The sequence below is a fragment of the Chiloscyllium plagiosum genome, unplaced genomic scaffold (genome assembly GCF_037043375.1).
Source record: "Chiloscyllium plagiosum isolate Xiang-an unplaced genomic scaffold, Cpla_swu_hap1 HiC_scaffold_9, whole genome shotgun sequence".
In the NCBI taxonomy this organism is placed as follows: domain Eukaryota; kingdom Metazoa; phylum Chordata; class Chondrichthyes; order Orectolobiformes; family Hemiscylliidae; genus Chiloscyllium; species Chiloscyllium plagiosum.
In genome coordinates, this window is record NW_028270147.1 from 82,245,818 (window position 1) to 82,269,117 (window position 23,300).

At 42.9% G+C, this 23,300-nt stretch overlaps 1 protein-coding gene across 1 annotated transcript in view; it reads left to right on the forward strand.

The window, feature by feature from the left end:
- The window catches only part of LOC122554592 (flavin-containing monooxygenase 5-like), a 47,083-nt gene extending 25,960 nt beyond the window's left edge, over window positions 1–21,123 (forward strand). Inside the window, exons 7-9 of the mRNA XM_043699859.2 lie at window positions 6,097–6,449; window positions 12,731–12,803; window positions 17,537–21,123. Coding sequence (XP_043555794.1) covers window positions 6,097–6,449; window positions 12,731–12,803; window positions 17,537–17,882 — 772 coding nt within the window. The 3' untranslated portion in view covers window positions 17,883–21,123. The remainder of the gene's footprint in view (window positions 1–6,096; window positions 6,450–12,730; window positions 12,804–17,536) is intronic.
- The last annotated feature ends 2,177 nt before the right edge of the window (window positions 21,124–23,300 follow it).

Genomic DNA, 23,300 nt, shown 5'->3' on the forward strand with positions numbered 1-23,300 from the left:
AGATTCCCTCTCAGCGTCCTCTGTTCCAGGGAAAACAAATCCAGCAGTAGTGATTGTAACAAAGTCAGCCAGCTCGGCTTCATAGAATATGAGTTCCCTAATTAGGGCTGTTAATCTAGTTCAATCAGGGAACCTGACTGACGTATAAAAAGGGTGAGTGTCACAGGTACTGACTCTTTGGTGTCTGACTCCATATAAGGCAATACTATAGTCAAGGACTGTTCAGGTGTAAGTAAAGGGTGACTTGGTGATGTGATATCAGCCTTTGTGGAGTTATTTCACCAGCCTATGCAGTCTCACCTCATCACTGACTTTCATCCCAGGCAACATCCTGGTGAATCTCGTCTGCACCCTGTAATTATATCCTTCCAATAGTGTGGCTACCAGAACTGCTTATTCCAACTGTAGCCAATATTTTGTAAAGTTGTAACATGACTCCCTTGATCCTATATTCTGTGCCCTGGCTAATGAAGGCAAGCATTTTTATGCTTTCTTCATCACCCTGCCTATCTGCGCTGAAACCTTCAGGGATCTACGGACTAGTACACCAAGGTCCCTTTGTTCCTCAGTACTCCCTAGGGAGCTACCATTCATTCTTTACGTCCTTCACTTATTAGCTTACCCAGAATGCATCATCTCACACTTATCAGGATTAAACACTAGCTTCCATTGCACGCAATTTACCAGCAGATCAATATCAGACTGTAGCCTGATCATCCTCACTCAACAATAGCAACAATTTTCATGTCATCTGCAACCTTACTAATTATACCTTCAACATTCACATCCAAATCAGTAATGTGCACAACACATAGCTAGGGTCTGAGCACTAATCCCTGTGGTGCACCACTGGTCATAGGCTTCCAATCACAAAAGCAACCCTTCACCATTACTCTCTGCTTCCTATTTGTAAGCCAATTTTGGATTCAGTTTGCCAACTTGCCTTGGAACCCATGGGCTCTTACCCTATGGACTATTTTCATGTGGAACTTTGTCAAAAGCTATGTAAGCAACATCAACTGCACTATTCTCATCAATATATCACTTTTGTAAAAAAAAGCTCAACTAAATTCGAACAAATCTGTATTGACTATCCCTGATCAATCCATACCTTTCTGAGTGTTAATTAATCCAGTCCCTTAGAATCTTTTCCAATAATTTCCCTGTCACTGACATCAGACTAACTGGTCTGTAATTAACTGGCCCGGATCTGTTGCCCTTCTTGAACAAAGGAACCACATTAGCTATCCTCCACTCATCTGGCACTTTAGCTGTGGCCAGCAATCTCATCCATTGTCTCCCATAGCAGCCTGGGATACATCACATCAGGCCCTGAGGATTAATACATCTGTATTCCCAATAAAAATCTTTCCTCTTTATTAATCGTAACATATTCTTGAACCTCACATCCCACCCGAAATCTTCAGCTACAATATCTTTTTCCTTTGTCCATACAGATGAGAAATATTCACTTAAGACCTCACCCACGCTCTTTTGCTCCACACAGATTGCCCTTTTGGTCTCGAACAGGTCCCACTCTTGTCAATATACTTATAAAATGCCTTGGGGTTTTTCTTGATCCTGTCTGCCAAAGATATTTCCTGGCACTTCACTTCCCTCCTAATTTATTTTTTGAGCACTCCTTACACTCTCTCTATTCTTTTGAATGGCACCTGTTTTTAATTCTCTGTACCTAACATATGCTTCCTTTTTCTTTATTAATCTCGATATCCCTTCATATCCAGGGTTCCAGGACTTGCTCTCCTTGCCCTTCAGGAGCAAGCTGGCCCTGAGCTCTCACTACATTAAAAGATTCCAAATGTACACTTACTTGCAAGTAACTGCTTCCAGTCAATATTTGCCAGACATCTTCTAGTGATATTGAAATTGGACTTCTTCTGATTTAGGCATTTCATTTCTGCATTATCCTTATCCCTTTCCATAATTACTTTGAAACTTGCAAAGTTATGGTCACCATCCCCCAAATGCTCACCCACTAACTCTCTAACTTCCTGTTACAGGACCTCTTTTTTTTAAATTGATGTTGTTGGTGCTGACATGTACCATGCTGTGCATCCTCCCTCCTCAGAATGCCCCGTAGCTGCTCTGAGACATCCCTGACTCTGGAACAAAGGAGGCACCATACCATTGACAAGTCTTATTTGTGGCCACACTGCTGCCTGTCAGTTCCCCTTACAATCGAGTCCTCTATCACTATGTGGGAGCTGGTGGACCCCATTGTGGTTCGTAGAGACCACAGCTGTAGCAAGTGTTGGTTGTTTGAGGAATTCCAGCTCAGAGTTTATGAGCTGGAGTCTGAGCTTGGAACACTGCAACACATCAGTGCGAGGGAGAGTTACTTGGACACCATATTTTAGGATGCAGTGACACTCCTTGGCACAGTGGTTAGCATTGTTGCCTCACAGCGCCAGAGACCCGGGTTCAATTCCCGCCTCAGGCGACTGACTGAGTGGAGTTTGCACATTCTCCCCGTGTCTGCGTGGGTTTCCTCCGGGTGCTCCGACTTCCTCCCGAAGTCCAAAAATGTGCAGGTTAGGTGGATTGGCCATGCTAAATTGCCCGTAGTGTTAGGTGAAGGGGTAAAATGTAGGGGAATGGGTTTGCGTGGATTGCACTTCGGCAGGTCAGTGTGGACTTGTTAGGCCGAAGCACCTGTTTCCACACTGTAAGTAATCTAATCTAATCTAATCCTTAAATGAACTACCTCAAATTTGGTCAGTGGTCAGGGACAGGAGGGTGTGAAGCGGGTACGGGATGGTGTGAAGCGGGTACAGGATGGTGTGAAGCAGGTACAGGAGGGTGTGAAGCGGGTACAGGAGGGTGTGAAGCAGGGACAGGAGGGTGTGAAGCGGGTACAGGAGGGTGTGAAGCGGGGACAGGAGGGTGTGAAGCGGGGACAGGAGGGTGTGAAGCGGGGACAGGAGGGTGTGAAGCGGGTACAGGAGGGTGTGAAGCGGGGACAGGAGGGTGTGAAGCGGGGACAGGAGGGTGTGAAGCAGGTACAGGAGGGTGTGAAGCAGATACAGGAGGGTGTGAAGCAGGTACAGGGATCCAGGAGATAATAGTGGGCAACATTGAAGGAGCCTCCACCCTTGATATTTTCTGATGGGTTTGAGATTCTTGTTCTCTGTCTGGATGAAAGCAGGGGAGGATTATGGCACAGATAAGCAAACTGACCATAACACCATGGTACAAGGAGACTTTAAAGAACAGGGAGAAAAGAGAAATGTAGTTTTAATTGTAGCATAGTCAGGGGAATGGATAATGTCCTCGGTGGCCAGGATTGAGAATCTTGAAGGCTGTGTTGCCTGCCTGGTGCCTGATTTCAGGATATCTCATCTGGACTGCAGAGAAACTTGGAGTGGGTGGGGAAAGATCCAGTTGTCATGGTCCACTTAGATGCCAATGAAAGAGGTAGAATAAAGAAAGAGGTTCTGCTGAGGGAATATGAAGAGCTAGGGACTAAAAAAAACCCAAAAAGATGGTAATCTCCATATTGATGCTTGAATCAGGAGCAAAGGGACAAGATTAAGACATAAATATGTAGCTCAGAGGTTGGGATGTAAAAAATGTGTTCAAATTCATGGACATTGGCACCAATATTAGGGAAGGAGGGAGCTGTTCTGATACAATGAGCTTCACCTGAGTCATGTTGGGGACTTGCATAACTAGAGCTATGAGTAGGGCTTTAAACAAAATGGCAGGGGGTGTTCAGTATTATTGAAAAATCAGAGGTAGGATTACAGTTTAGTATTGGGGCTGATTATTATGAGAAAATGAAAGGAAAGCAATGTGTGGATGTGATATTGCACTAAAGAACCATAAAAGTACAGAAAAATTTGATAATGGAACAAACCTAAAGACTTTGCATCTTAATACAGGAAGCATTTGCAATAAGGTAGATGAACTGATAACACAAATCAAGGTAAATGAATATGATCTTGTAGTCATTATGGAAACGTGGTTGCATTGTTTGTACACCACTGCTCTCTACCTCTGGCTGCAAGAATCAGGACTCCACAATTTCATAACAGAAGGGTCCTATTCAGGAAATTCCAGTGCAGAAGTCATCAAAATGTAATTTCATATTCTTATCAGACTGGTCAACGTTGAAAATAAGGTTCCCAACCCTAATCACAATTTCTGGGCCCATTTTTTAAAAAAAAATTCCAATAATTAAAATCTGAAGGCATGGCACTCCATATTTGACAGAGTAAATTTTCGGTGCCAGATGTTCTTGCAGAGTTAAGACATATTGCACTATTTTATGTTCACTTACACCTGAATATGACAGCCCTAACGTCTTGTGCGTTTAGTGTGTATCTTGTAGGTGAGTATTGCAAATTCATGCCCTCATGCATTTTAATGCAATATCTACTAGCAAAGTATTGGTGTAGCAAAACCTGTGAAGGGATAGGGCAGGTCAAACAGACATTTGCTGATGTCACTGCTGATGCAGACACCAGAGGTTGGTGTCTGAGTTACACTGTGATGAAGGTGAACGCTGATATCCTTAACATGAAATGTTCTCTTTTGTAAGTCACTGTCAGATATCCAACGCCAGGAATCACAATCTAAGGATACGGGTAGGCCACTTAGGACTGAGATGGGGAAATGTTTCTCCACTCAGAGAGTGGTTAACCTGTAGAACTCTGTGCCACAGAAAGCGAGAAAGGGAAAAACATTGAATGTTTTCAAGGCACATTTAGTTGCAGTTCTTAGAGACAAAGGGTATGGGGAGAGTGTTGGAACAGGAGATTGGGTTGGATGATCAGCCATGATCATATTGAATAGTGGAGCAGGCTAGAAGGGCCAAATGGCCTTCTCCTGGTCCTGTTTTCCATGTTTCTATGTTTAATATTCTGAGAAAATAGTTTGGACATTTTGCTTTGTTAAAGCTGGTATAGAAGTACTACTTGTTAGGGGATAGATTCTGTTCATCGATTATTGGCACGTTTGGATTAGATTAGATGAGATTAGGTTCCCTACAGTTTGAAAAAAGCCCTTCGGCCCAACAAGTCCACACTGACCCTACGAAGAGTAACCCACCCAGTCCCATTTCCCTCTGACTAATGCACCTAACACTACGGGCAATTTAGCAGGGCCAATTCACCTGACCTGCACATCTTTGGATTGTGGGAGGAAACCGGAGCACCTGGAGGAAACCCACACAGACACAGGGAGTATGTGCAAACTCTGCACAGTCAGTCACCGAGGCTGGAATCGAACTGGGACCCTGATACTGTGAGGTAGCAGTGCGAACCACTGAGCCACCGTGCCGCCCTATGTTGCTGTTTGCAGGATCTCAATTTTAGTCATCCTACCAGTTACATTCTTAGTTACTTCCATTTCTTCATGTGCTTCTATTTGCTGCTCTCGAGAGTGTTTCCTCCTACTTAAGATGATGTCCCATAAATCTCAAATGCTCTTTAGTACCGGGGATCATGGGTATGTCGTAGCAAAGGCCATCCATATACATGTCTCCATCTAGGACAGGAACCCGGACTATACTTGTTCTTAATTCAAAGCCACTGCTGCAAATGTGGCCCTATTACTCTGGCTCAGTCCAAGCAAATTCTACATAGGCCTTGGATTGAATCTGGGAACTTATGTATAAATCGAGCACTGACCAAATAAACTTGCAAATCTCAAGCACATAGTTTTCAAGAATAATTAGCCATGTGATAGTTATGTCTTTCACCAGACCAGATTTAGTCAATTTAATTTATTTCACTTGTCAATCACCAAGTGAGACTGTAGAACATGTGAAATTCAGTGCTTTACCTTATTTTGCTTGTCAGTTTAACCTCGTTTATCCTCTTCAAATTTTCAGCTTTCCTATGTGATTACACGACATCTGTTCTCTTTCCACCACGTGGGGGAAAATCACATGAAGGGGAACTCCACCCTGGTGACCTCCAATAATCCTTTTCCATTTTTGTAATTGGCACCACTTTGTACACCCATAAGTCCTGCCGTTTGATATTATTTTGGAAACTTGGACTGTAATTTCTGAACTTTTAATGACACAAGCATACTCCAATTACAATTGATGGGGTGTCATTTAAATTTCAGGATTTTTAGCCAACATCCGACGATCAATGACGATTTACCAAATCGCATTATAGCAGGAGCTGTACTTGTGAAATCTAATGTGAAGCGATTTACTGAAACTGCAGCCGTCTTTGAGGATGGTACAATGGAAGACATTGATGCTGTTATTTTTGCAACGGGATACAACATCTCTTTCCCATTTCTGGATGAGTCTGTCGTTAATGTCAACAAAAATCATGTTTCTCTATACAAATACATCTTTCCACCTCACCTGGAGCAGCCAACTCTGGCCATTATTGGTCTTGTCCAGCCATTAGGAGCCATTATGCCAATATCTGAACTTCAAGCGCGTTGGGTCACAAGGGTCTTTAAAGGTCTGAGAACTCTTATTGTTCATACTTTTTCTCATTCATTTTAACTTCATGATTTCCATAGAGCTAAGCAAGTAATATAGAATGTGTTGCTGAGGTAATGTCATTGTATAGATTTCTTGTTGTCCATGTGAAGATGCACATCTCCTTAAATTCGATTCCCTGCCAGATACTGAGAAGCTTGCAGGATCAATCCCCAACATGGGCTGCATTAAATTTAATGTCTCTGGTTGCATTTTTTTTTTACTTTCTCTGTTGGAGAATGGAATTAGCCCCAGACTATGAAGGGACATAATTAGCCAACAGTCCCTCCTGTATGATTGCTGATTGAAAAGTCACAGAGTCATAGAGATGTACAGCATGGAAACAGACCTTTCAGACCAAATCGTACATCCCAGATGTCTCACTTGCCAGCACCCACCCTATATCCCTACAAACCCTTCCTATTCAGATGCCTTTTAATTGCCTGTGGTAATTCTTGCCAGATGCCTGTTGTAATTGTACGAGCCTCCACTACTGCCTCTGGCAGCTCATTCCACGCACATACCACCCTCTGCGTGAAAATGTTGCCCCTTAGATCTTTATATCGTTCCCCTCTCATCCTAAACCTATGCTCTCTAGTTCTGGACTCCCCAACCCCAGGGAAAATACTTTGTCTATTTATCCTATCCATGCCCCTCATGATTTTCTAAAACTCTATAAAGTCACCCTCAGCCTCTGACACTCCAGGGAAAACAGCCCCAGCCTATTCAGCTTCTCCCTACAGCTCAAACCCTCCAACCCTGGCAACATCCTTGTCAATCTTTTCTGAACCCTTTCAAGTTTCACAACATCCTTCTGATAGGAAGGAGACCAGATTTGTTTACAATATTCCAACAGTGGCCTAACCAATGTCTTGTACAGCCACAACATGACCTCCCAACTCCTGTACTCTGACTAATAAAGGAAAGCATACCAAACGCCTTCTTCACTATCCTATCTACCTGCGACTCCACTTTCAAGGAGCTATGAATCTGCACTCCAAGGTCTCTTTGTTCAGCAACACTCCATAGGACATGACCATTAAGTGTATAAGTCCTGCTAAGATTTGCTTTCCCAAAATGAAGCACCTCATGTTGATCTAAATTAAACTCCATCTGCCACTCCTCAGCCCATTGACCTATCTGATCAAGATCCTGTTGTAATCTGAGGTAACCTTCTTTCTCTGTCCACTACACCTCTAATTTTGGTGTCATCTGCAAACTTACTAACTGTACCTCTTATGCTCACATCCAAATCATTTATATAAATGACGAAAAGTAGTGGACCTAGCACCGATCCTTGTGGCACTCCACTGGTCACACTGGCCTCCAGTCTGAAAAACAACCCTCCACCACCACCCTTCTACCTTCAAGCCAGTTCTGTATCCAAATGGCTAGTTCTCCCTGTATTCCATGAGATCTAACCTTGCTAACCAGTCTCCCATGGGGAACCTTGTCAAACGCCTTACTGAAGTCCATATAGATCATGTCCACCGCTCTGCCTTCATCAATCTTCTTTGTTATTTCTTCAAAAAACTCAATCAAGTTTGTGAGACATGATATCCCATGCACAAAACCATGTTGACTATCCCTAATCAGTCCTTGCTTTTCCAAATACATGTACATCCTGTCCCTCAGGACTCCCTCCAACAACTTACCCACCACCGAGGTCAGGCTCACTGGTCTATAGTTCCCTGGCTTGTCCTTACCACCCTTCTTAAACAGTGGCACCACGTTAGCCAATCTTCAGTCTTCTGGCACCTTACCTGTGACTATAGATGATACAAATATCTCAGCAAGAGGCTCAGCAATCACTTCTCTAGCTTCCCACAGAGTTCTCGGTTACACCTGATCAGGTCCTGGGGATTTATCCACTTTTATGCGTTTCAAGACATCCAGCACTTCCTCCTCTGTAATATGGACATTTTTGAAGATATCACCATCTATTTCCCTACTTTCTATACTTTCCATGTCCTTTTACACAGTAAATACTGATGCAAAATACTCATTTAGTATCTCCCCCATCTCCTGTGGTTCCACACAAAGGCCACCTTGCTGATCTTTGAGGGGCCCTGTTCTCTCCCCAGTTACCCTTTTGTCCTTAATGTATTTGTAAAAATCCTTTGGATTCTCCTTAACTCTAGTTGCAAAAGCTATCTCATTACCCCTTTTTGCCCTCCTGATTTCCCTCTTAAGTATACTCCTACTTCCTTTATATTCTTCTAAGGATTCATTTGATCTATCTTGTCTATACGTGACATATGCTTCTTTCTTCTTCCTAACAAAACCCTCCATTTCTTTAGTTGTCCCCAGCATTCCCTACACCTACCAGCCTTTCCTTTTACCCTAAAAAGAATATACTGTTTCTGAACTCTCGTTATCTCATTTCTGCAGGCTTCCCATTTTCCAGCCATCCCATTAGCTGCGAACATTAGGCCCCAGTCAGCTTTTGAAAGATCTTGCCTAATACTGTCAAAATTACCCTTCATCCAATTTAAAACTTCAACTTTTAGATCTGGTCTATCCTTTTCCATCACTATTTTAAAACTAATAGAATTATGGTCGCTTGCTCCAAAGTGTTCTCCCGCTGACACCTCAGTCACCTGCCCTGCCTTATTTCCCAAGAGTAGGTCAAGTTTTGCACCTTCTCTAGGAGGTACATCCACATATTGAATCAGAACATTTTCTTGTACACACTTAACAAATTCCTCTCCATCTAAACCCTTAACACTATGGCAGTCTCAGTCTATGTTTGGAAAGTTAAAATCCCCTATCATAACCACCCTGTTATTCTTAGAGATAACTGAGGTCTCCTTACAAATCTGTTTCTCAGTTTCCCTCTGACTATTAGGGGGTCTATAATATAATCCCAACAAGGTGATCATCCCTTTCTTATTTCTCAGTTCAACCCAATGTATTTCTGGGAATATCCTTCCTCAGCACAGCTGTACTGCTATCCCTTATCAAAAATGCCACTTCCCCTCCTCTCTTGCCTCCCTTTCTGTCGATTCTGTAGCATTTGTATCCTGGAACATTAAGCTGCCAGTCCTGTCCATCCCGGAGCCATGTTTCTGTAATTACTATGACATCCCAGTCACATGTTCCGAACCATGCCCTGATTTTGTCTGCCTTCCCTGTTAGACCTCTTGCATTGAAATAAATGCAGTTTAATTTAACAATCCTACCTTGTTATCTGCTTTGTCCCTGCCTGTCCCTGCTTCTTTTCTCAACTGTGCCAGGCTCAGAATGATCTCTTTCCTCACTATCTCCCTGGCTGGCACTCCCCACATTAATAGTTTAAATCCTCCCAAGTAGCTCTAGCAAATCTCCCTTCTCGTATATTAGTCCCCTTCCAATTCAGGTACAATCCGTCCTTTTTGTACAGGTCACTTCTACCTCAAAAGAAATTCCAATGATTCAAAAACATGACTGCTTCTCCCAAACACCAGCTCCTCAGCCATGCATTCATCTGTTCTAGCCTCCTATTCCTGCCCTCACTAGCTCATAGTACAGGAGTAATCCAGATATTACTACGCTCAAGGGCCTCCTTTTTAAATTCCTGCCTAACTCTCTGTATTCTCCCTTCAGAATCTCATCCTTTTCCCTTCCTATGTCATTGGTTCCAATGTGGACAATGACCTACTGCTGGTTCCTCTCCCCTTTGAGAACATTCTCACCCTCTCTAAAACATCCTTGATCCTGGCACCAGGGAGGCAACACATGATTCTGAATTTTCGCTGCTGGCCACAGAAACGTTTGTCAGTGCCTTGGACTAGTGAGTCCTCTAACACAATTGATCTCTTGGAACCAGATGCAGCCCTCATTGCATTAGAGCCAGTCTCAATACCAGAAACTTGGCTGTTTTGCTACATTCTCCTGAGAATCCATCACCCACTACATTTTCCAAAACAGATACTTGTTTGAAATGGGGTTAGCCACCGAAGACTCCTGCACTATCTGCCTGCCTTTCCTAGCTTTCCTGGAGTTAACCCATCTATGAGACTGTATCTGTAACTTTTGTCCCTTCCTATAACTGTCCTCCATCACATCCCCTTCCTCTTATGAATTCCTTATTGCTTCCATCTGTCTCTCTAACCGATCCATTCAATCTGATAGGATTTGCAACCAACGGCATTTATTGCAGATATAATCCTCAGTAGCTCCCTGAACTCCCACATCAGACAAGAAAAGCATATCGCTCTACTAAAGACCATTTTTGCTTCTTCCAATCTATAGCCCCAGAAAATAGCACTGTCTTATTTCTCTACAAAACACTGCTCCAGGCTAACTTAATACTTATGGCTTATATTTTACACTTAATCAAAAGACGTATCTAAATAAAACATATAATCAAGAAAGAGCTCACTCTACTCACCACTGCAGACTTTCTGTAAGGCCGCACTTAAAAATATTCACTTATCTGTTTCTGTGCTGTGACCTCTCTCCCAAACACGTTCCTCCAAGATTAGTTGTGAATTTCACTGTTTATTAATTTTCCCAGCTGCAATCCGATGTCCAGTGATACATGAATTCAAACAGCAAAGCAGTAACTGTGCAGGTTCACTGCTGTGTCAGTTAGCAGCGTGGGTTTCTTTCTCTCTCTCTCTCTCTTTCTTTCTCTCTCTCTCTCTCTCCCCCTCTCCTGCATTGACCTCACCATGTGCTGTCTTTGTCTGTTCCTCTTACTTTAAAAGTGCTGTTGTTTTGACTTTTTTTTCTTCAAAGTTTCAAAATAATGCAACAGCATATAAAACAGTAATTGCTGCTCCTGGAATTTGAGGAAATCACCTCCAACACCTAAAATACTTCAAAAAAGGAGCAGCTATTACAGCCAGAAATTTTTCCCATCCTCCATCTTGGATTACCCAGAAAAAGTCTTTGCATGGATTTTAAATCAGAATATTGATGATCTGGAGGTGCCGCTGTTAGACCGGAGTGGACAAAGTCAGAAGTCACACTACACCAGGTTAAAGTCCAACAGGTTTATTTTAAATCACAAGTTTTCGGAGTGCTGCTGCTTTGACGGGTGGACTCCAACATTCCAAAAGCTTTTGATTTCAAATAGACCTGTTGGTCTATGACCTGGTGTCATGTGACATCTGACCTGAGAATATTGAGATCACCATGTTTGCCTGCAACGTAATCCACTGGTATTCACGTGTCTCAAATAATACCTGAAGAAAGCCCCTCTTGTTTGAAGTTCTAGTGGACCAGGAACAGTCAAGCACTTCAAGAGGGAATTTATGTGGTAAATAAAATGATTGATGTAGCCTTTGTCAGACGTCATTTGTCATTCTTTCATGTACTTTTTCCGAGCTGATCCAAATTATAGAAAGGCTTGGCTTCTTCAAAACCTTAGTAGACTTTTTAATAATTACCCTCTTTCCCTTCATCAGTACATTCTAATTGACATCATTCTCGCTTTAACTTTTTAACTGTGATTTATCCAACACCATGTACTTTTGCCGTTCATGCTGGCTTCTTTTGAGAAAGCTCAACAGTTAAGCTCATGAATTCAAAGACGTCTTTTATCGATCCCATTATCTCTAAGTCATTATAATGTTACTGTGAAGTCTCTTCCAAGAATTCCCACCTTGAAGAGGTTCTCCTCCTCTCTCCACAAGGATCTGTCAATCTGTCTCTCACTGCATCCCCCCCCCCCCCCGCCAATCATCTCCTCCGCCCTGAAGCTTTTCACCAGTTTCCTCATCTCCCCTCCCCCCACCTTATCCCAGATGCATCACTCCAACTTGGCATCGCCCTCTTGAACTGTGCTACCAGTCCATCTTCCTTCTCACCTATCCACTCCACCTTCCACTCTGACCTATCACCATCATTCCCCCACCTTCATCTACCTATCGCCTTCCAAGCTCCCTTCCACTCAGCCCCACCCCCTGCTATTTATCTCTCAGCCCCCTTGGGCCCACCCCTCAAAATCCTGATGAAGGGTTTATGCCCAAAACGTTGACTCTCCTGCTCCTCGGATACTACCTGACCTGCTGTGCTTTTCCAGCGCCACACTTTTTGACTGTGAACTCCAGCATCTGCAGTTCTCACTTCCTCCTTTATTGATCCCCATCATTATATCAGTTCTAGGTGATGCAGTCGCTGGTCAAATGTTCAGCAGGGTAAAATGTACTAATTTCTGCCAAAGTTGGCTCTGTGTTGCTGAAAGCTGTAACTGCATTTATTTTTATGACATTAATGAGGTAAACCTGATCCATAAATTCCACATGGAATTTACTTTTTACTTTTGTGTTTCAGGTTTGGCTAAACTGCCTTCGGTCAACACCATGACGGCAGATATAATGGAGAAGAAGAAAAAAATGGCCGAAAGGTATTACAATACAAAGTATTTGCAGCAGGAAAGAGACCATTTGGCCCAACATTCTTATGCCTGCATTTTGCTCCACCCTGACATCTTGCTTTCCTTCTTCACCTAACCCTATAACATGACCACATTCTCTCACATTTGTTTCCCTAACATCTCCTTAAACTCTAGTATTTGTCTTAACATCTCCTTGTGGTGGTTCCTCCCACAATCTAATCACTATCTGGGGAAAAACTTGTCCCTTAAATTTTGTAGAGAATTTGTTACTGACTATCTTATATTTGTAGAATCCCAATAACGTGGGAGCAGGGCATTTGGTCCATCAAATCTATCGCAGCCCTCCAAAGGGCATACCACCCAGACCCAGACCACTATCCTATCCCTGTAATCCTGCATCTTCCATGACTAACGCATCCAGCCTGCCCTTTCCTGGCCATGACTGGACAGTTCCATGGCTTATCCACGAACTTGCAAATCCTTGGAAACCAGAGCTCTCAGAGGAAACCCATACTGATTAGAGGGAGAATGTACAATCTCCACACAGTCAGTCACCTGAGATGCTGTCAAATGCTGATCCCTGGTGCTGTGAGGCCGCAGTACTACCCACTTAACCACATTGCTTCCCCCACGTATGTCTTCAAGTCTTAGATTCCTTCATAAATGGAAACATATTACCTCAATGACCCTTTCCAAACACTTTCATAATCTTAGCAGATCTGTACCAGGTCACCACATAGCCTTCCTTTTTCTGGAGAAAATAGCTGTTCAGCTTATCCTATTAAATACATGCACTCACTTCTGGTGTTATTTCTTTTCTGTTCTGCTGTCAGTGCATCCATAATGTGGAGCCTATACTGTGGGGAAACTAGGTTAGCTATGAAACAGCATGTGAGAAGTAGCAGGATGTATGGCCACATTGTCAAGTTTGTAGGCCAATTAGCTTGTCATCTATTGATGGGAAATTCCGAGATAAATGATGTAAAAGCAGAGCATTTAGAAACATGTAATATCATCAAATAGAGTCCGCAAAATTTCATGAAGGGAAAGTAATGGCTGAAACATTCATTAGAATTCTTTGAGGAGACACCAAGCAAGATAATGGGGAACCAGTAGATATCATGTATTTGGTTTTCCAGAAAGTATTTGAGAAGGTAGCCATAAGGCTACTTAATAAGACAAGAGCCCATGGTTTGAGGACTGATATATTAACATGCTTGGAGGGTATAGAAGACAGAAGATAAGGGGCTGCAATCTGTAACTAATGGAGGGTCAGTGGCACCAGTACTGGACAATGTTCCCTCTAAGCTGCACAGCTACTGGGAAGCTTCCTGCTTGCTGTTTGGTGTGCCACTGAATAGTTTTTACTTCCAAAAGCCACTGCTGCACAAGGACCTTGGAGTTTGACGCAACAGCACTAGGGGGAATGTTAGTGCTGCGGCCGCTATTATTTACAATCTGTATCAGATGAGGAGTGTGAATGTACTATAGCCACGTTTGCAGGTGACACAAAAATAGGTTGGAAGGCAACTGGTGAGGATGACATAAAGTGCCTGCAGAGGAATTTCGACAGGTTAATTAAGTGGGCAATAGCTTGACGGGTGGAATATAACGTGGGGAATGAGAGGTTGTGCACTTTGGCAGGAAGAATAAAGCAACATAAGACAACAGACAAAGGTGGTAGAAGGCTGACGTGCAGGGATTTGGGCATCCTTGTCCTCAAATGACAAAAATCTACTATCTACGTTTAGCAGGTAATAGGGAAGGTGAATGGAATGATAGTCTTTATTTCAAAGAGAATGAGTATAAAAATAGAGAAATCTTGCCCAAGCTACGCAATGTACTAATGAAACCACAACTTGAATGCTGTGAACAGTTTTGGTCCCTTTGTCTAAGGAAAGATATACTGGCATTGGAAACAGTCCAGAGAAAGTTCGCTAGGTTAATCCTGGGTCTGGAGGGATTCTCTTCTGAGGAATGGTTGAGCAGGTTGGACCTATATTCATTGGCGTTTAGATGGATGAGAGGACAGCCTATTGAAACTGACAAGATTAATAGGGACCTTGACAGGAGGGATGCTGCAAGGCTGTTTTCCCAAGTGGGAGAGTCTGGGACCCGAGGACATATCTCAGGATAAGGACCAAGGTGAAGAGGAAAATCTTCTCTGACAGCAATTAATCTGAGGAATTCTTTATCTCAGAGGGCTATAAGGGCTGAGTCACTAAGTATATTCAAGGTTGAGATGAACAGATTTTTAATAAGTGAGGGAATCAAAGGTTATGGAGAAAAGCACAGAAGTAGAGGCTTTGATCATAAAGCATTGAACTCATTGAGTGGCAGAGCAGATTTGATTGGCTGAATAGCCCACTTTTGCTCCTGTGTCTTATGGTTTTGTCGGGCCTCAAGTGTGATCTAACTAAGGTTTTCAATTCCATGTACATGTACATCAGCACTGAAGATATTCCACTTGATTTACATGTTTACTTACTATTACCATTTTATTCTACTAAATATTGTTACCATAAAATACAATATCACAGAGTCCCTACAGCGTTACAGCGTGGAAATGGGCCATTCGGCCCAACGAGTCCACAGCAACCCTCTGAAGAGATTCCCACCCAGACCCATAGTCTAACCCTATAACCCTGCATTTTCCCACGAATGATGCACATAACCTACATATCCCTGGACACTGTGGGCAATTTACCTTGGCCATTCCACCAAACTTGCACATCTTTGGACTGTGGGAGGAAACTGGAGCACTTGGAGGAACCCATGCAGACATGGGAAGAATGTTCAAACTCCACACTGACAGTTGCCCAAGGCTAGAATTGACCTTGGGTCCCTGGTGCAGTGAGGCAGTAGTGCTAATCACTGAGCCACTGTGCCGTCCCATTGTTGGAATATTTATTTTCCCTTGCATTTTTCTTTGTTAATGCCATATAATGGAACACAATGAAATAAAGTCATGAGAGAAAAATAAAACATTGGGACCAATTACACCCCTGAATAATAGTACATTCTACTCCTGGATGGTGCAGAAGATCTGTCAGAACTCAAATGTTGAGATTAAACACAATAATAAACCATTTAAATAGCATAATATAAAGGAAAGGCAATTTCCAAAATGGTCATTTTTAGCCTTTGTGCATATGCTGTGGAACAATTAATTATCAAGTGCTTTATTCTCAGTGGAATAGTGTTTCACCTTGTCAGTGTTATGCAAAACAACATTTTCTGATAGTTGCCCTTATGTTAATGTCGAGACAAAGTGTATCAACTGAATGTGGCATTTAGGATGTTGCCAGGGTTGGAGGGTTTGAGCTATCGGAGGAGGCTGAATAGGCTGGGGCTATTTTCCCTGGAGCATCAGAGGCTGAGGGATGACCTTCTAAAGGTTTATAAATAGCCACGGTCTTTTTCCCTGGGGTGGGGGTGTCCAAAACTAGAGGGCATAGCTTTAAGGTGAGAGGGGAAAGATTTAAAAAGGACTAAGGGACAAGTTTTTCATGCAGAGGGTGGTGGGTATATGGAATGAGCTGCCAGAGGAAGTGGTGGGGACTGGTGCAGTCGCAACATTTAAAAGGCATCCGGATGAGTACACGAGTAGGAAAAGTTTAAAAGGCCAAATGCTGGCAAATGAGACAAGATTAACTTAGAATATCTGGTCGGTAAGGATCTGTTTTTATGCTTTACAATCTACGACCCCATGAATGTCATTCCTCAGCACTGCTGACTCACTGGTAGGATCCTAATGCTCACCTCCAATTTGCACATCTCAGGTAACTGTCTTCTTTCAGATTGAAGATAAAGTACAAAAATATTGTCTTCATAATGAACACTTCATTATGTTTTCAATTGATCCCAGTAGCATCAGGAAAAATCACAGTAGATTCAATAGAAATGGACTGAGATTTAAGCCAATTTCAGTTTCCACCTGGTTTACCCGAATTACAGCCTTGATGTGTCCTCCTAGTAATAATATAAAAACAGGAGAGAATGAAGAACTTAAATGATGATGGCTAATAATTGAGTGCCATTGTCTAATTAACTGTTGTGCTTTGTCATTGCTTCATGTTTTAGTACATTGCATTATATTAAATGTTGTAGATTTATTTGAAGCTCACTAAGTCACACCTACATGGCCAACGTTACAGATTCTCAACTAATGTTTTCATATTTGATTGTTCCTGTCTTGAAAAACTATATCATCTTTAAAAACACTTATAACTATAAGAGTTATGGTTGTGACCAAGATCATTTTGAGGTCTGTACCATAAAGGATCAAATAGAATGGTTGCTTGTTGATGATAAACGACGGAGCATGGCTGCCTCACAGCACCAGGGTCCCAGGTTTGATTCCAGCCTTGGGTGGCTGTCTGTGTGGAGTTTGAACATTCTCCCCGTGTCTGCGTGGGTTTTCTCCGGGTGCTCCGGTTTCCTACCACTGTCCAAAGATGTGCAGGGCAGGTGAATTAGCCGTGCTAAATTGTGCATAGTGTCTGGTGCATTAGTCAGAAAGGAAATGGGTCTGGCTGGGTTGCTCTTCAGAGGGTCTGTGTGGACTAATTGGGCCAAAGGGCCTGTTTCCGCACTGCAGGGAATCTAATCTAATCATGAAGGCTGGCAGCAACTTTGGAACAGTACTCTAGCGTGAGACTGGCCTCCACGGAAGTGGGGCTTTGAGGTAAAGTCCAGCTTTTTGTTTCTAAAGTTGGTGTCTCTCTCTCCCTCTGTTTAAGGTATGTCAACACCCAAAGGCACACTATTCAAGTTGATTACATACCCTACATGGATGAATTGGCAATGCAGATTGGTGTGAAACCCAACCTGAAGGAGCTGTTCTTCACAGATCCACAGCTGGCATTTAAGGTCCTCTTTGGCCCCTGCTCACCGTACCAGTTTCGACTGACTGGGCCCGGAAAATGGGCGAAAGCTCGGGAAACCATTCTCACACAGTGGGAGCGCACCATCAAACCAACTAAAACACGTGCACCTGCGATGAATCAGCAAGAAACGTCTCTGCCGATGCTGCTGAAAGTCATGGCTCTGCTAGTCGCCATTTGTGCTCTCTGTCTGCTTCTGTAATTGGGGGAAGCTTTCCTGAGGAGCTTCTTCCAGCCTTTTTGCCAGCCAAATAGTGATTGATTTTGATGTTGCTTTGATTATCTTTCATATGATATGTGATTGATTCATTAAATTTTACAGCATGGAAATAGGCCCTCAAGCCTATCTTGTCTGTGCAAGTCTTCATGCTCCTATCTACTCTAATGCAATTTCCAGCATTTGGCCCTTAGCCTTGAACACGGTGGCACTTAAAGTGATCATTTAATTACTTCTTAAATGTTGTGATGTTTCCCAGCTCTGCCCCCCTTTCAGGCAGTGAGGTCCAAATACCTATCACATTCTGGATGAAAAGAAATCTTAAGTCTCTCCATTATACCCTTTACTTTAAATCTGTGCCCCCAGGTTATTGTTTTCTTGAAGGGGAAATGATTCCTCCTCACTGTCTACACCATTCAAGTTTGCACACTTCAGTCAGGTCCTCCCGCTTCTGCCTTGTCTGCTCTAGGGAAAATTATTCCAGCCCATCACAGCAGAAATGCTCCAGCCTAAGAAACATCCTGGTGAATCTCCTCTGTACCCTTCTGCGTGCAATCACATTCTTCCTATAGTGTAGCAACCACAATACTCCAGATGTGGCCTAGGTAATGTCTTGTACAGTTCCATCATAATTTTCTGTGAATTTCAGTATTGTGACTAAAAGGCAAGTATCCCATATGTCCTCTTAACCAACTTATCCTTTGCCTGTTAGTCCTCCCAAAAATGTAGTATCTCATACATTGCAAGATTAAATTCCTTTTGCCATTGTTTTACCCATCTGATCAGCCCACACCTCCCCCTCACCTCCATCCAAGGCTCTAAAGGATTACTTTAAATATGCACATCCTCCCACCTCATTTACTGCGTCCATTGCTCTCAATGTGGTCTCATTTACGTCAGGGAGACCGAGCACCAACTCAGCGGTTCAGGGAATATCTCTGGTCCGCATGCACCAAACAAACCGCCCTGTGGCTCACCACTTCAACTCCCCCTTACACTCCTGTAACGTTGTGCAAATCCTGGGCCTCCTCCACTGCCAAATCAATGCCATCTGCCAACTGGAGGAAGAACACCTCATCTTCCGCCACAGGGACCCTACAACCACACGGTATCAACATTAACTTCACCAGTTTCCAAATTATCTCAGATCCAACCCTCTGAATCAGCACCACCCTCTTCACCTGTGCTACCTGTCCATCTTCCTTCACACTTATCCGCTGCACCCTCCCCACTAACCTATCACAATCACCTCCCACCTATATCCACCTATTACCATCCCAGTTACCTTCCCCTCACCCTCTTATTTATCTCTCAGCCCCCTTCACCCTCTATATTCCTGATGAAGGGCTTATGCCCAAAACATCAACTCTTCTGCTCCTCGGATGCTGCCTGACCTGCTGTGCTTTTCCAGCGCCACACCTTTTGACTCTGACTCTCCAGCATCTGCAGTCCTCACTTTCTACAATATTATCCTGCAGTCAAATACTTTACCACACCATCAGTTTCCATGTCACCTGCAAACTTACTGATCAATCCTTCTACGTTTATGTCTAGCTAACTAATGTACACTATAAGTAGCAAAGGACCTCCCTGTTGAACCCTGTGGTACAGCACTAGGCACAGGATTCTATTCCCCCCATCCCAGCCTCCTGTCATTAAGTCAGTTTTGGATCCAATTTGCCAAATTGCTCTGGATCCAATGGGCTGTTATCTTCTTGACCAGTCTCCCATGCATGACCTCCTCAAAGGCCTTACTGAAGTCATTGTAGACAAGCATCCACTTTTGTTTTCTCTGGAATTTGTTCTCAAGACTTAATACCTTGAACGAATCAAGTCCTGTCTACAGCTGGTTCAGTTGTGGTGTTGGACTTAAGGATCGTTTTGTCAAAAAGCAGCCTGTCAACATTGGGTGCTTTAATGAACAAAATGTGCCATATGGTGTATTCGCACACTGTGAGAATTAGATTTTTCTGTTGTGACGTTTATCAGTCCAGACTGATGAGGATAGCCACTTAGCTGATTCTGGGGCGCTTGTGAATTTGCATTCCATCCCTTACTTGCATTTTCAGACATGGAAGGGAAGGAAAAGCACATTTTGTTTTACATGGGGATGTTGATGGCCTAATGGTATTATCGCTGGATTATTAATACAGAGAGCTCAGCTAATGTTCTGGAGCTCCAGCTTCAAATCCTGCCATGGCAGATGGTGGAACTTGAATTCAATAAATATCTGGAATTAAGAATCTAATGACTACTATAAATCAATTGTCATAAAAACCTGTCTGGTTCAGTAATGTCCTTTCGGGAAGGAAATCTGCCATCCTTACCTGGTCTGGCCTACTTGTGAGCCCAGACCCAGAGCAATGTGGTTGATTCTGGGCAATTAGGGATAGGCAATAAATACTGACTAGGCAGCAATGCCCTCATCCTGTGAATGAATTTTAAAAAAACACATACAATTTGATAAGTATTTACAACATATTTCTTCAGAGTTATTAAACTTAATTCCAGGAGCTGAACTAAATCATGTATCCCACAGAACCTCAAATTAGTTCCATTGATAGCACCCACAACCCTGTTCAAAGGGTTGCCCCAGTAAAACACCAAGGGAGATCCACTTCCCAATTCTGATCATTTAGGTGGATTTGAAGAAGAATAGTTCTCCGGCTTTCCTGACCAACATTCTTCCCTCGACTAAACATTCAAAAACCTATATTTTTGTAAAATTCTGATCATCCACCTTGGTCCTGTTTGTGGGATCTTGCTATGTGCAGTTTGGCTCTCTGCTCATTTTATGTGAAATGTTGGGACAATTTGGGAAGACCTTTAGCTGGTAGACGCTGCATTATGCAATTACCTAATGCCTGCAGCTCTTTTGATTTTATTTAGATTTACTTCAAAGTGTTTGGAATGCAATTGACATTTTCCTTTGTGTAGTTATGATACACACTGATTGTTATAAATAATAGTTATTAGCTTCTCTGATTTCACTGGGGGTTTGACTGATGATCGATCCATTGTAATCCATCGTTGTGAGATGACTGTGCAGTTTACCTGGAACATGATGCAACATAGGCATGGAAGTAACAGATTTTCAGGCAAACTGTAACTGCTGTTTTATGTGAATTAAATTCTGGTTTGATCACAAATTCTATGTGTCCCAGAAGCTGAGCTTCAGTCTGTAAAACACCAGCAAAAGTGAGAAATTAAATCAGTTACACCACCAGATGAGCAATAGTTTTTTTCAAACATGTTCATTGACATTTTGTAACATAAGCTGAAAGTTGGACTGACTGTGGACTTGTTTAATATTAAATGTGTTGTAGTCCTTTGCTTATTTCCAGGTGGTCAGCTATTTCACTGGCATCCAAGAGATAAAAGAGTTAACATTTATTTTGCTTTCACTGTAATTGTCTATCAGCGTTCCCCAGAAGTGCCTCAATTTTCTGCTGGTTTTGCATGCTTGCAGCCCACACCTCTCAGTTGAGTGCGGTTAGGCATATAGCTTACTTTGGGATGCACTGGTTTTTTTCCTCTCTACCCCATATTTCCCATGTCTAACCCACCTATCCCTGGAGACTGTGGGCAATTTAGCCTGGCTCAACAGGGTCACAGTGGGCCCTCTCCAAATGAAAACATCGTGCTGTCAAAGACTCGGCATGAACCTTTATACAAATGTACAAAGTAAGGGCAGGAGTAGGCTATTCAGTCCTTTGGGGCCTGCTTTGCTGTCCAATAGGATTGTGACTGATCTGAATTTAACCTCAACACCTCATTCCTGCCTATTCCTGATAATCTTTCACTCCTTTGCTTTCCACAAATCTACCTCTTCCTTAAAAGTATTCAAAGACTCTACCAAAGATGGGGTACTGGGCTAATGGTCGGATACTTGGTAGTGTGAATGAGCAGAGGGATCTTGGTGTCCATGTACACAGATCTTTGAAAGTTGCCACCCAGGTAAATAGTGTGGTGAAGAAGGCATATGGTGTACTGGCTTTTATTGGTAGAGGAATTGAGTTCCGGAGTACTGAGGTCATGTTGCAGTTGTATAAGACTCTGGTGCGGCCGCATCTGGAGTATTGTGTGCAGTTTTGGTCGCCATACTATAGGAAGGATGTGGAGGCACTGGAACGGGTGCAGAGGAGGTTTACCAGGATGTTGCCTGGTATGGTAGAAAGATCGTATGAGGAAAGGCTGAGGCACTTGGGGTTGTTTTCATTGGAGAAAAGAAGGTTTAGGGGTGACTTGATAGAGGTGTACAAGATGATTAGGGGTTTAGATAGGGTCGACAGTGAGAATCTTTTTCCACGTATGGAGTCAGCTATTACGAGGGGGCATAGCTTTAAATTAAGGGGGGGTAGGTATATGACAGATGTTAGGGGTAGGTTCTTTACTCAGCGAGTCGTGAGTTCATGGAATGCCCTGCCAGTAGCAGTGGTGGACTCTCCCTCATTATGGGCATTTAAGCGGGCATTGGATAGGCATATGGAGGATAGTGGGCTAGTGTAGGTTAGGTGGGCTTGGATCGGTGCAACATCGAAGGCCGAAGGGCCTGTACTGCGCTGTATTCTTCTATGTTCTATGTTCCACCGCATTTTGAGGAAGATAGTTATAAAGATTCATAATCCTCGGAGAGGTATTCGTCCTTATCTCTGGGCCAACCCTTATTTTCAAACATTAACTGCAATTTTTCACCGCAGGAAGCCTCCTTTCCATATCCACCCTGTTAAACCTCCTCGGGATCTTGTACGTCTGCATCAAGTCAACTCTTACTCTTCTAAACTCCGACGAATACAACAATAGCCTGTCCTCAAAAGGCAATCTTCCCATTCTAGCTATTAGTCAAGTAAACACTCTCTGAACTGCCTCCACAGCATTTACATCCTTAAAGAAGATGATTGATGCTGTATGCAGTACTCCAGATGTGGTCTCGCCAGTGCTCTGTACAACATTTTGTAACATAAGCTGAAAGTTGGACTGACTGTGGACTTGTTTAATATTAAATGTGTTGTAGTCCTTCTTTTGCTATTGTTATTGTATTGCTAAACTGTTGCTTTAAAAAGCAAGGTTAAGGGAAAATGTGATAGAATGGCATTAAGGGAGCTGTTCATTCGGATAGCCACCACACAGACTGGAGGCCTGTGACCAGCAATATTCCAGAGGGTTTGGTGCTGGGTCCACTTTTGTTTGTCATTTACATAAATAATTTATGTGGAAGGCATGGTTGGTAAGCTTGCAGGTGACACCAAAATTGGTGGCATAGTGGACACCGAAGAAGGTCAACTAAGATTACAGTGAGATCTTGATCATTTGGGTCAATGGGCTGAGGAGTGGCAGAGGGAGTTTAATCTGGACAAATGCGAGGTATTATATTTTGGTCAAACAAAGATGGGTGGGACGTAT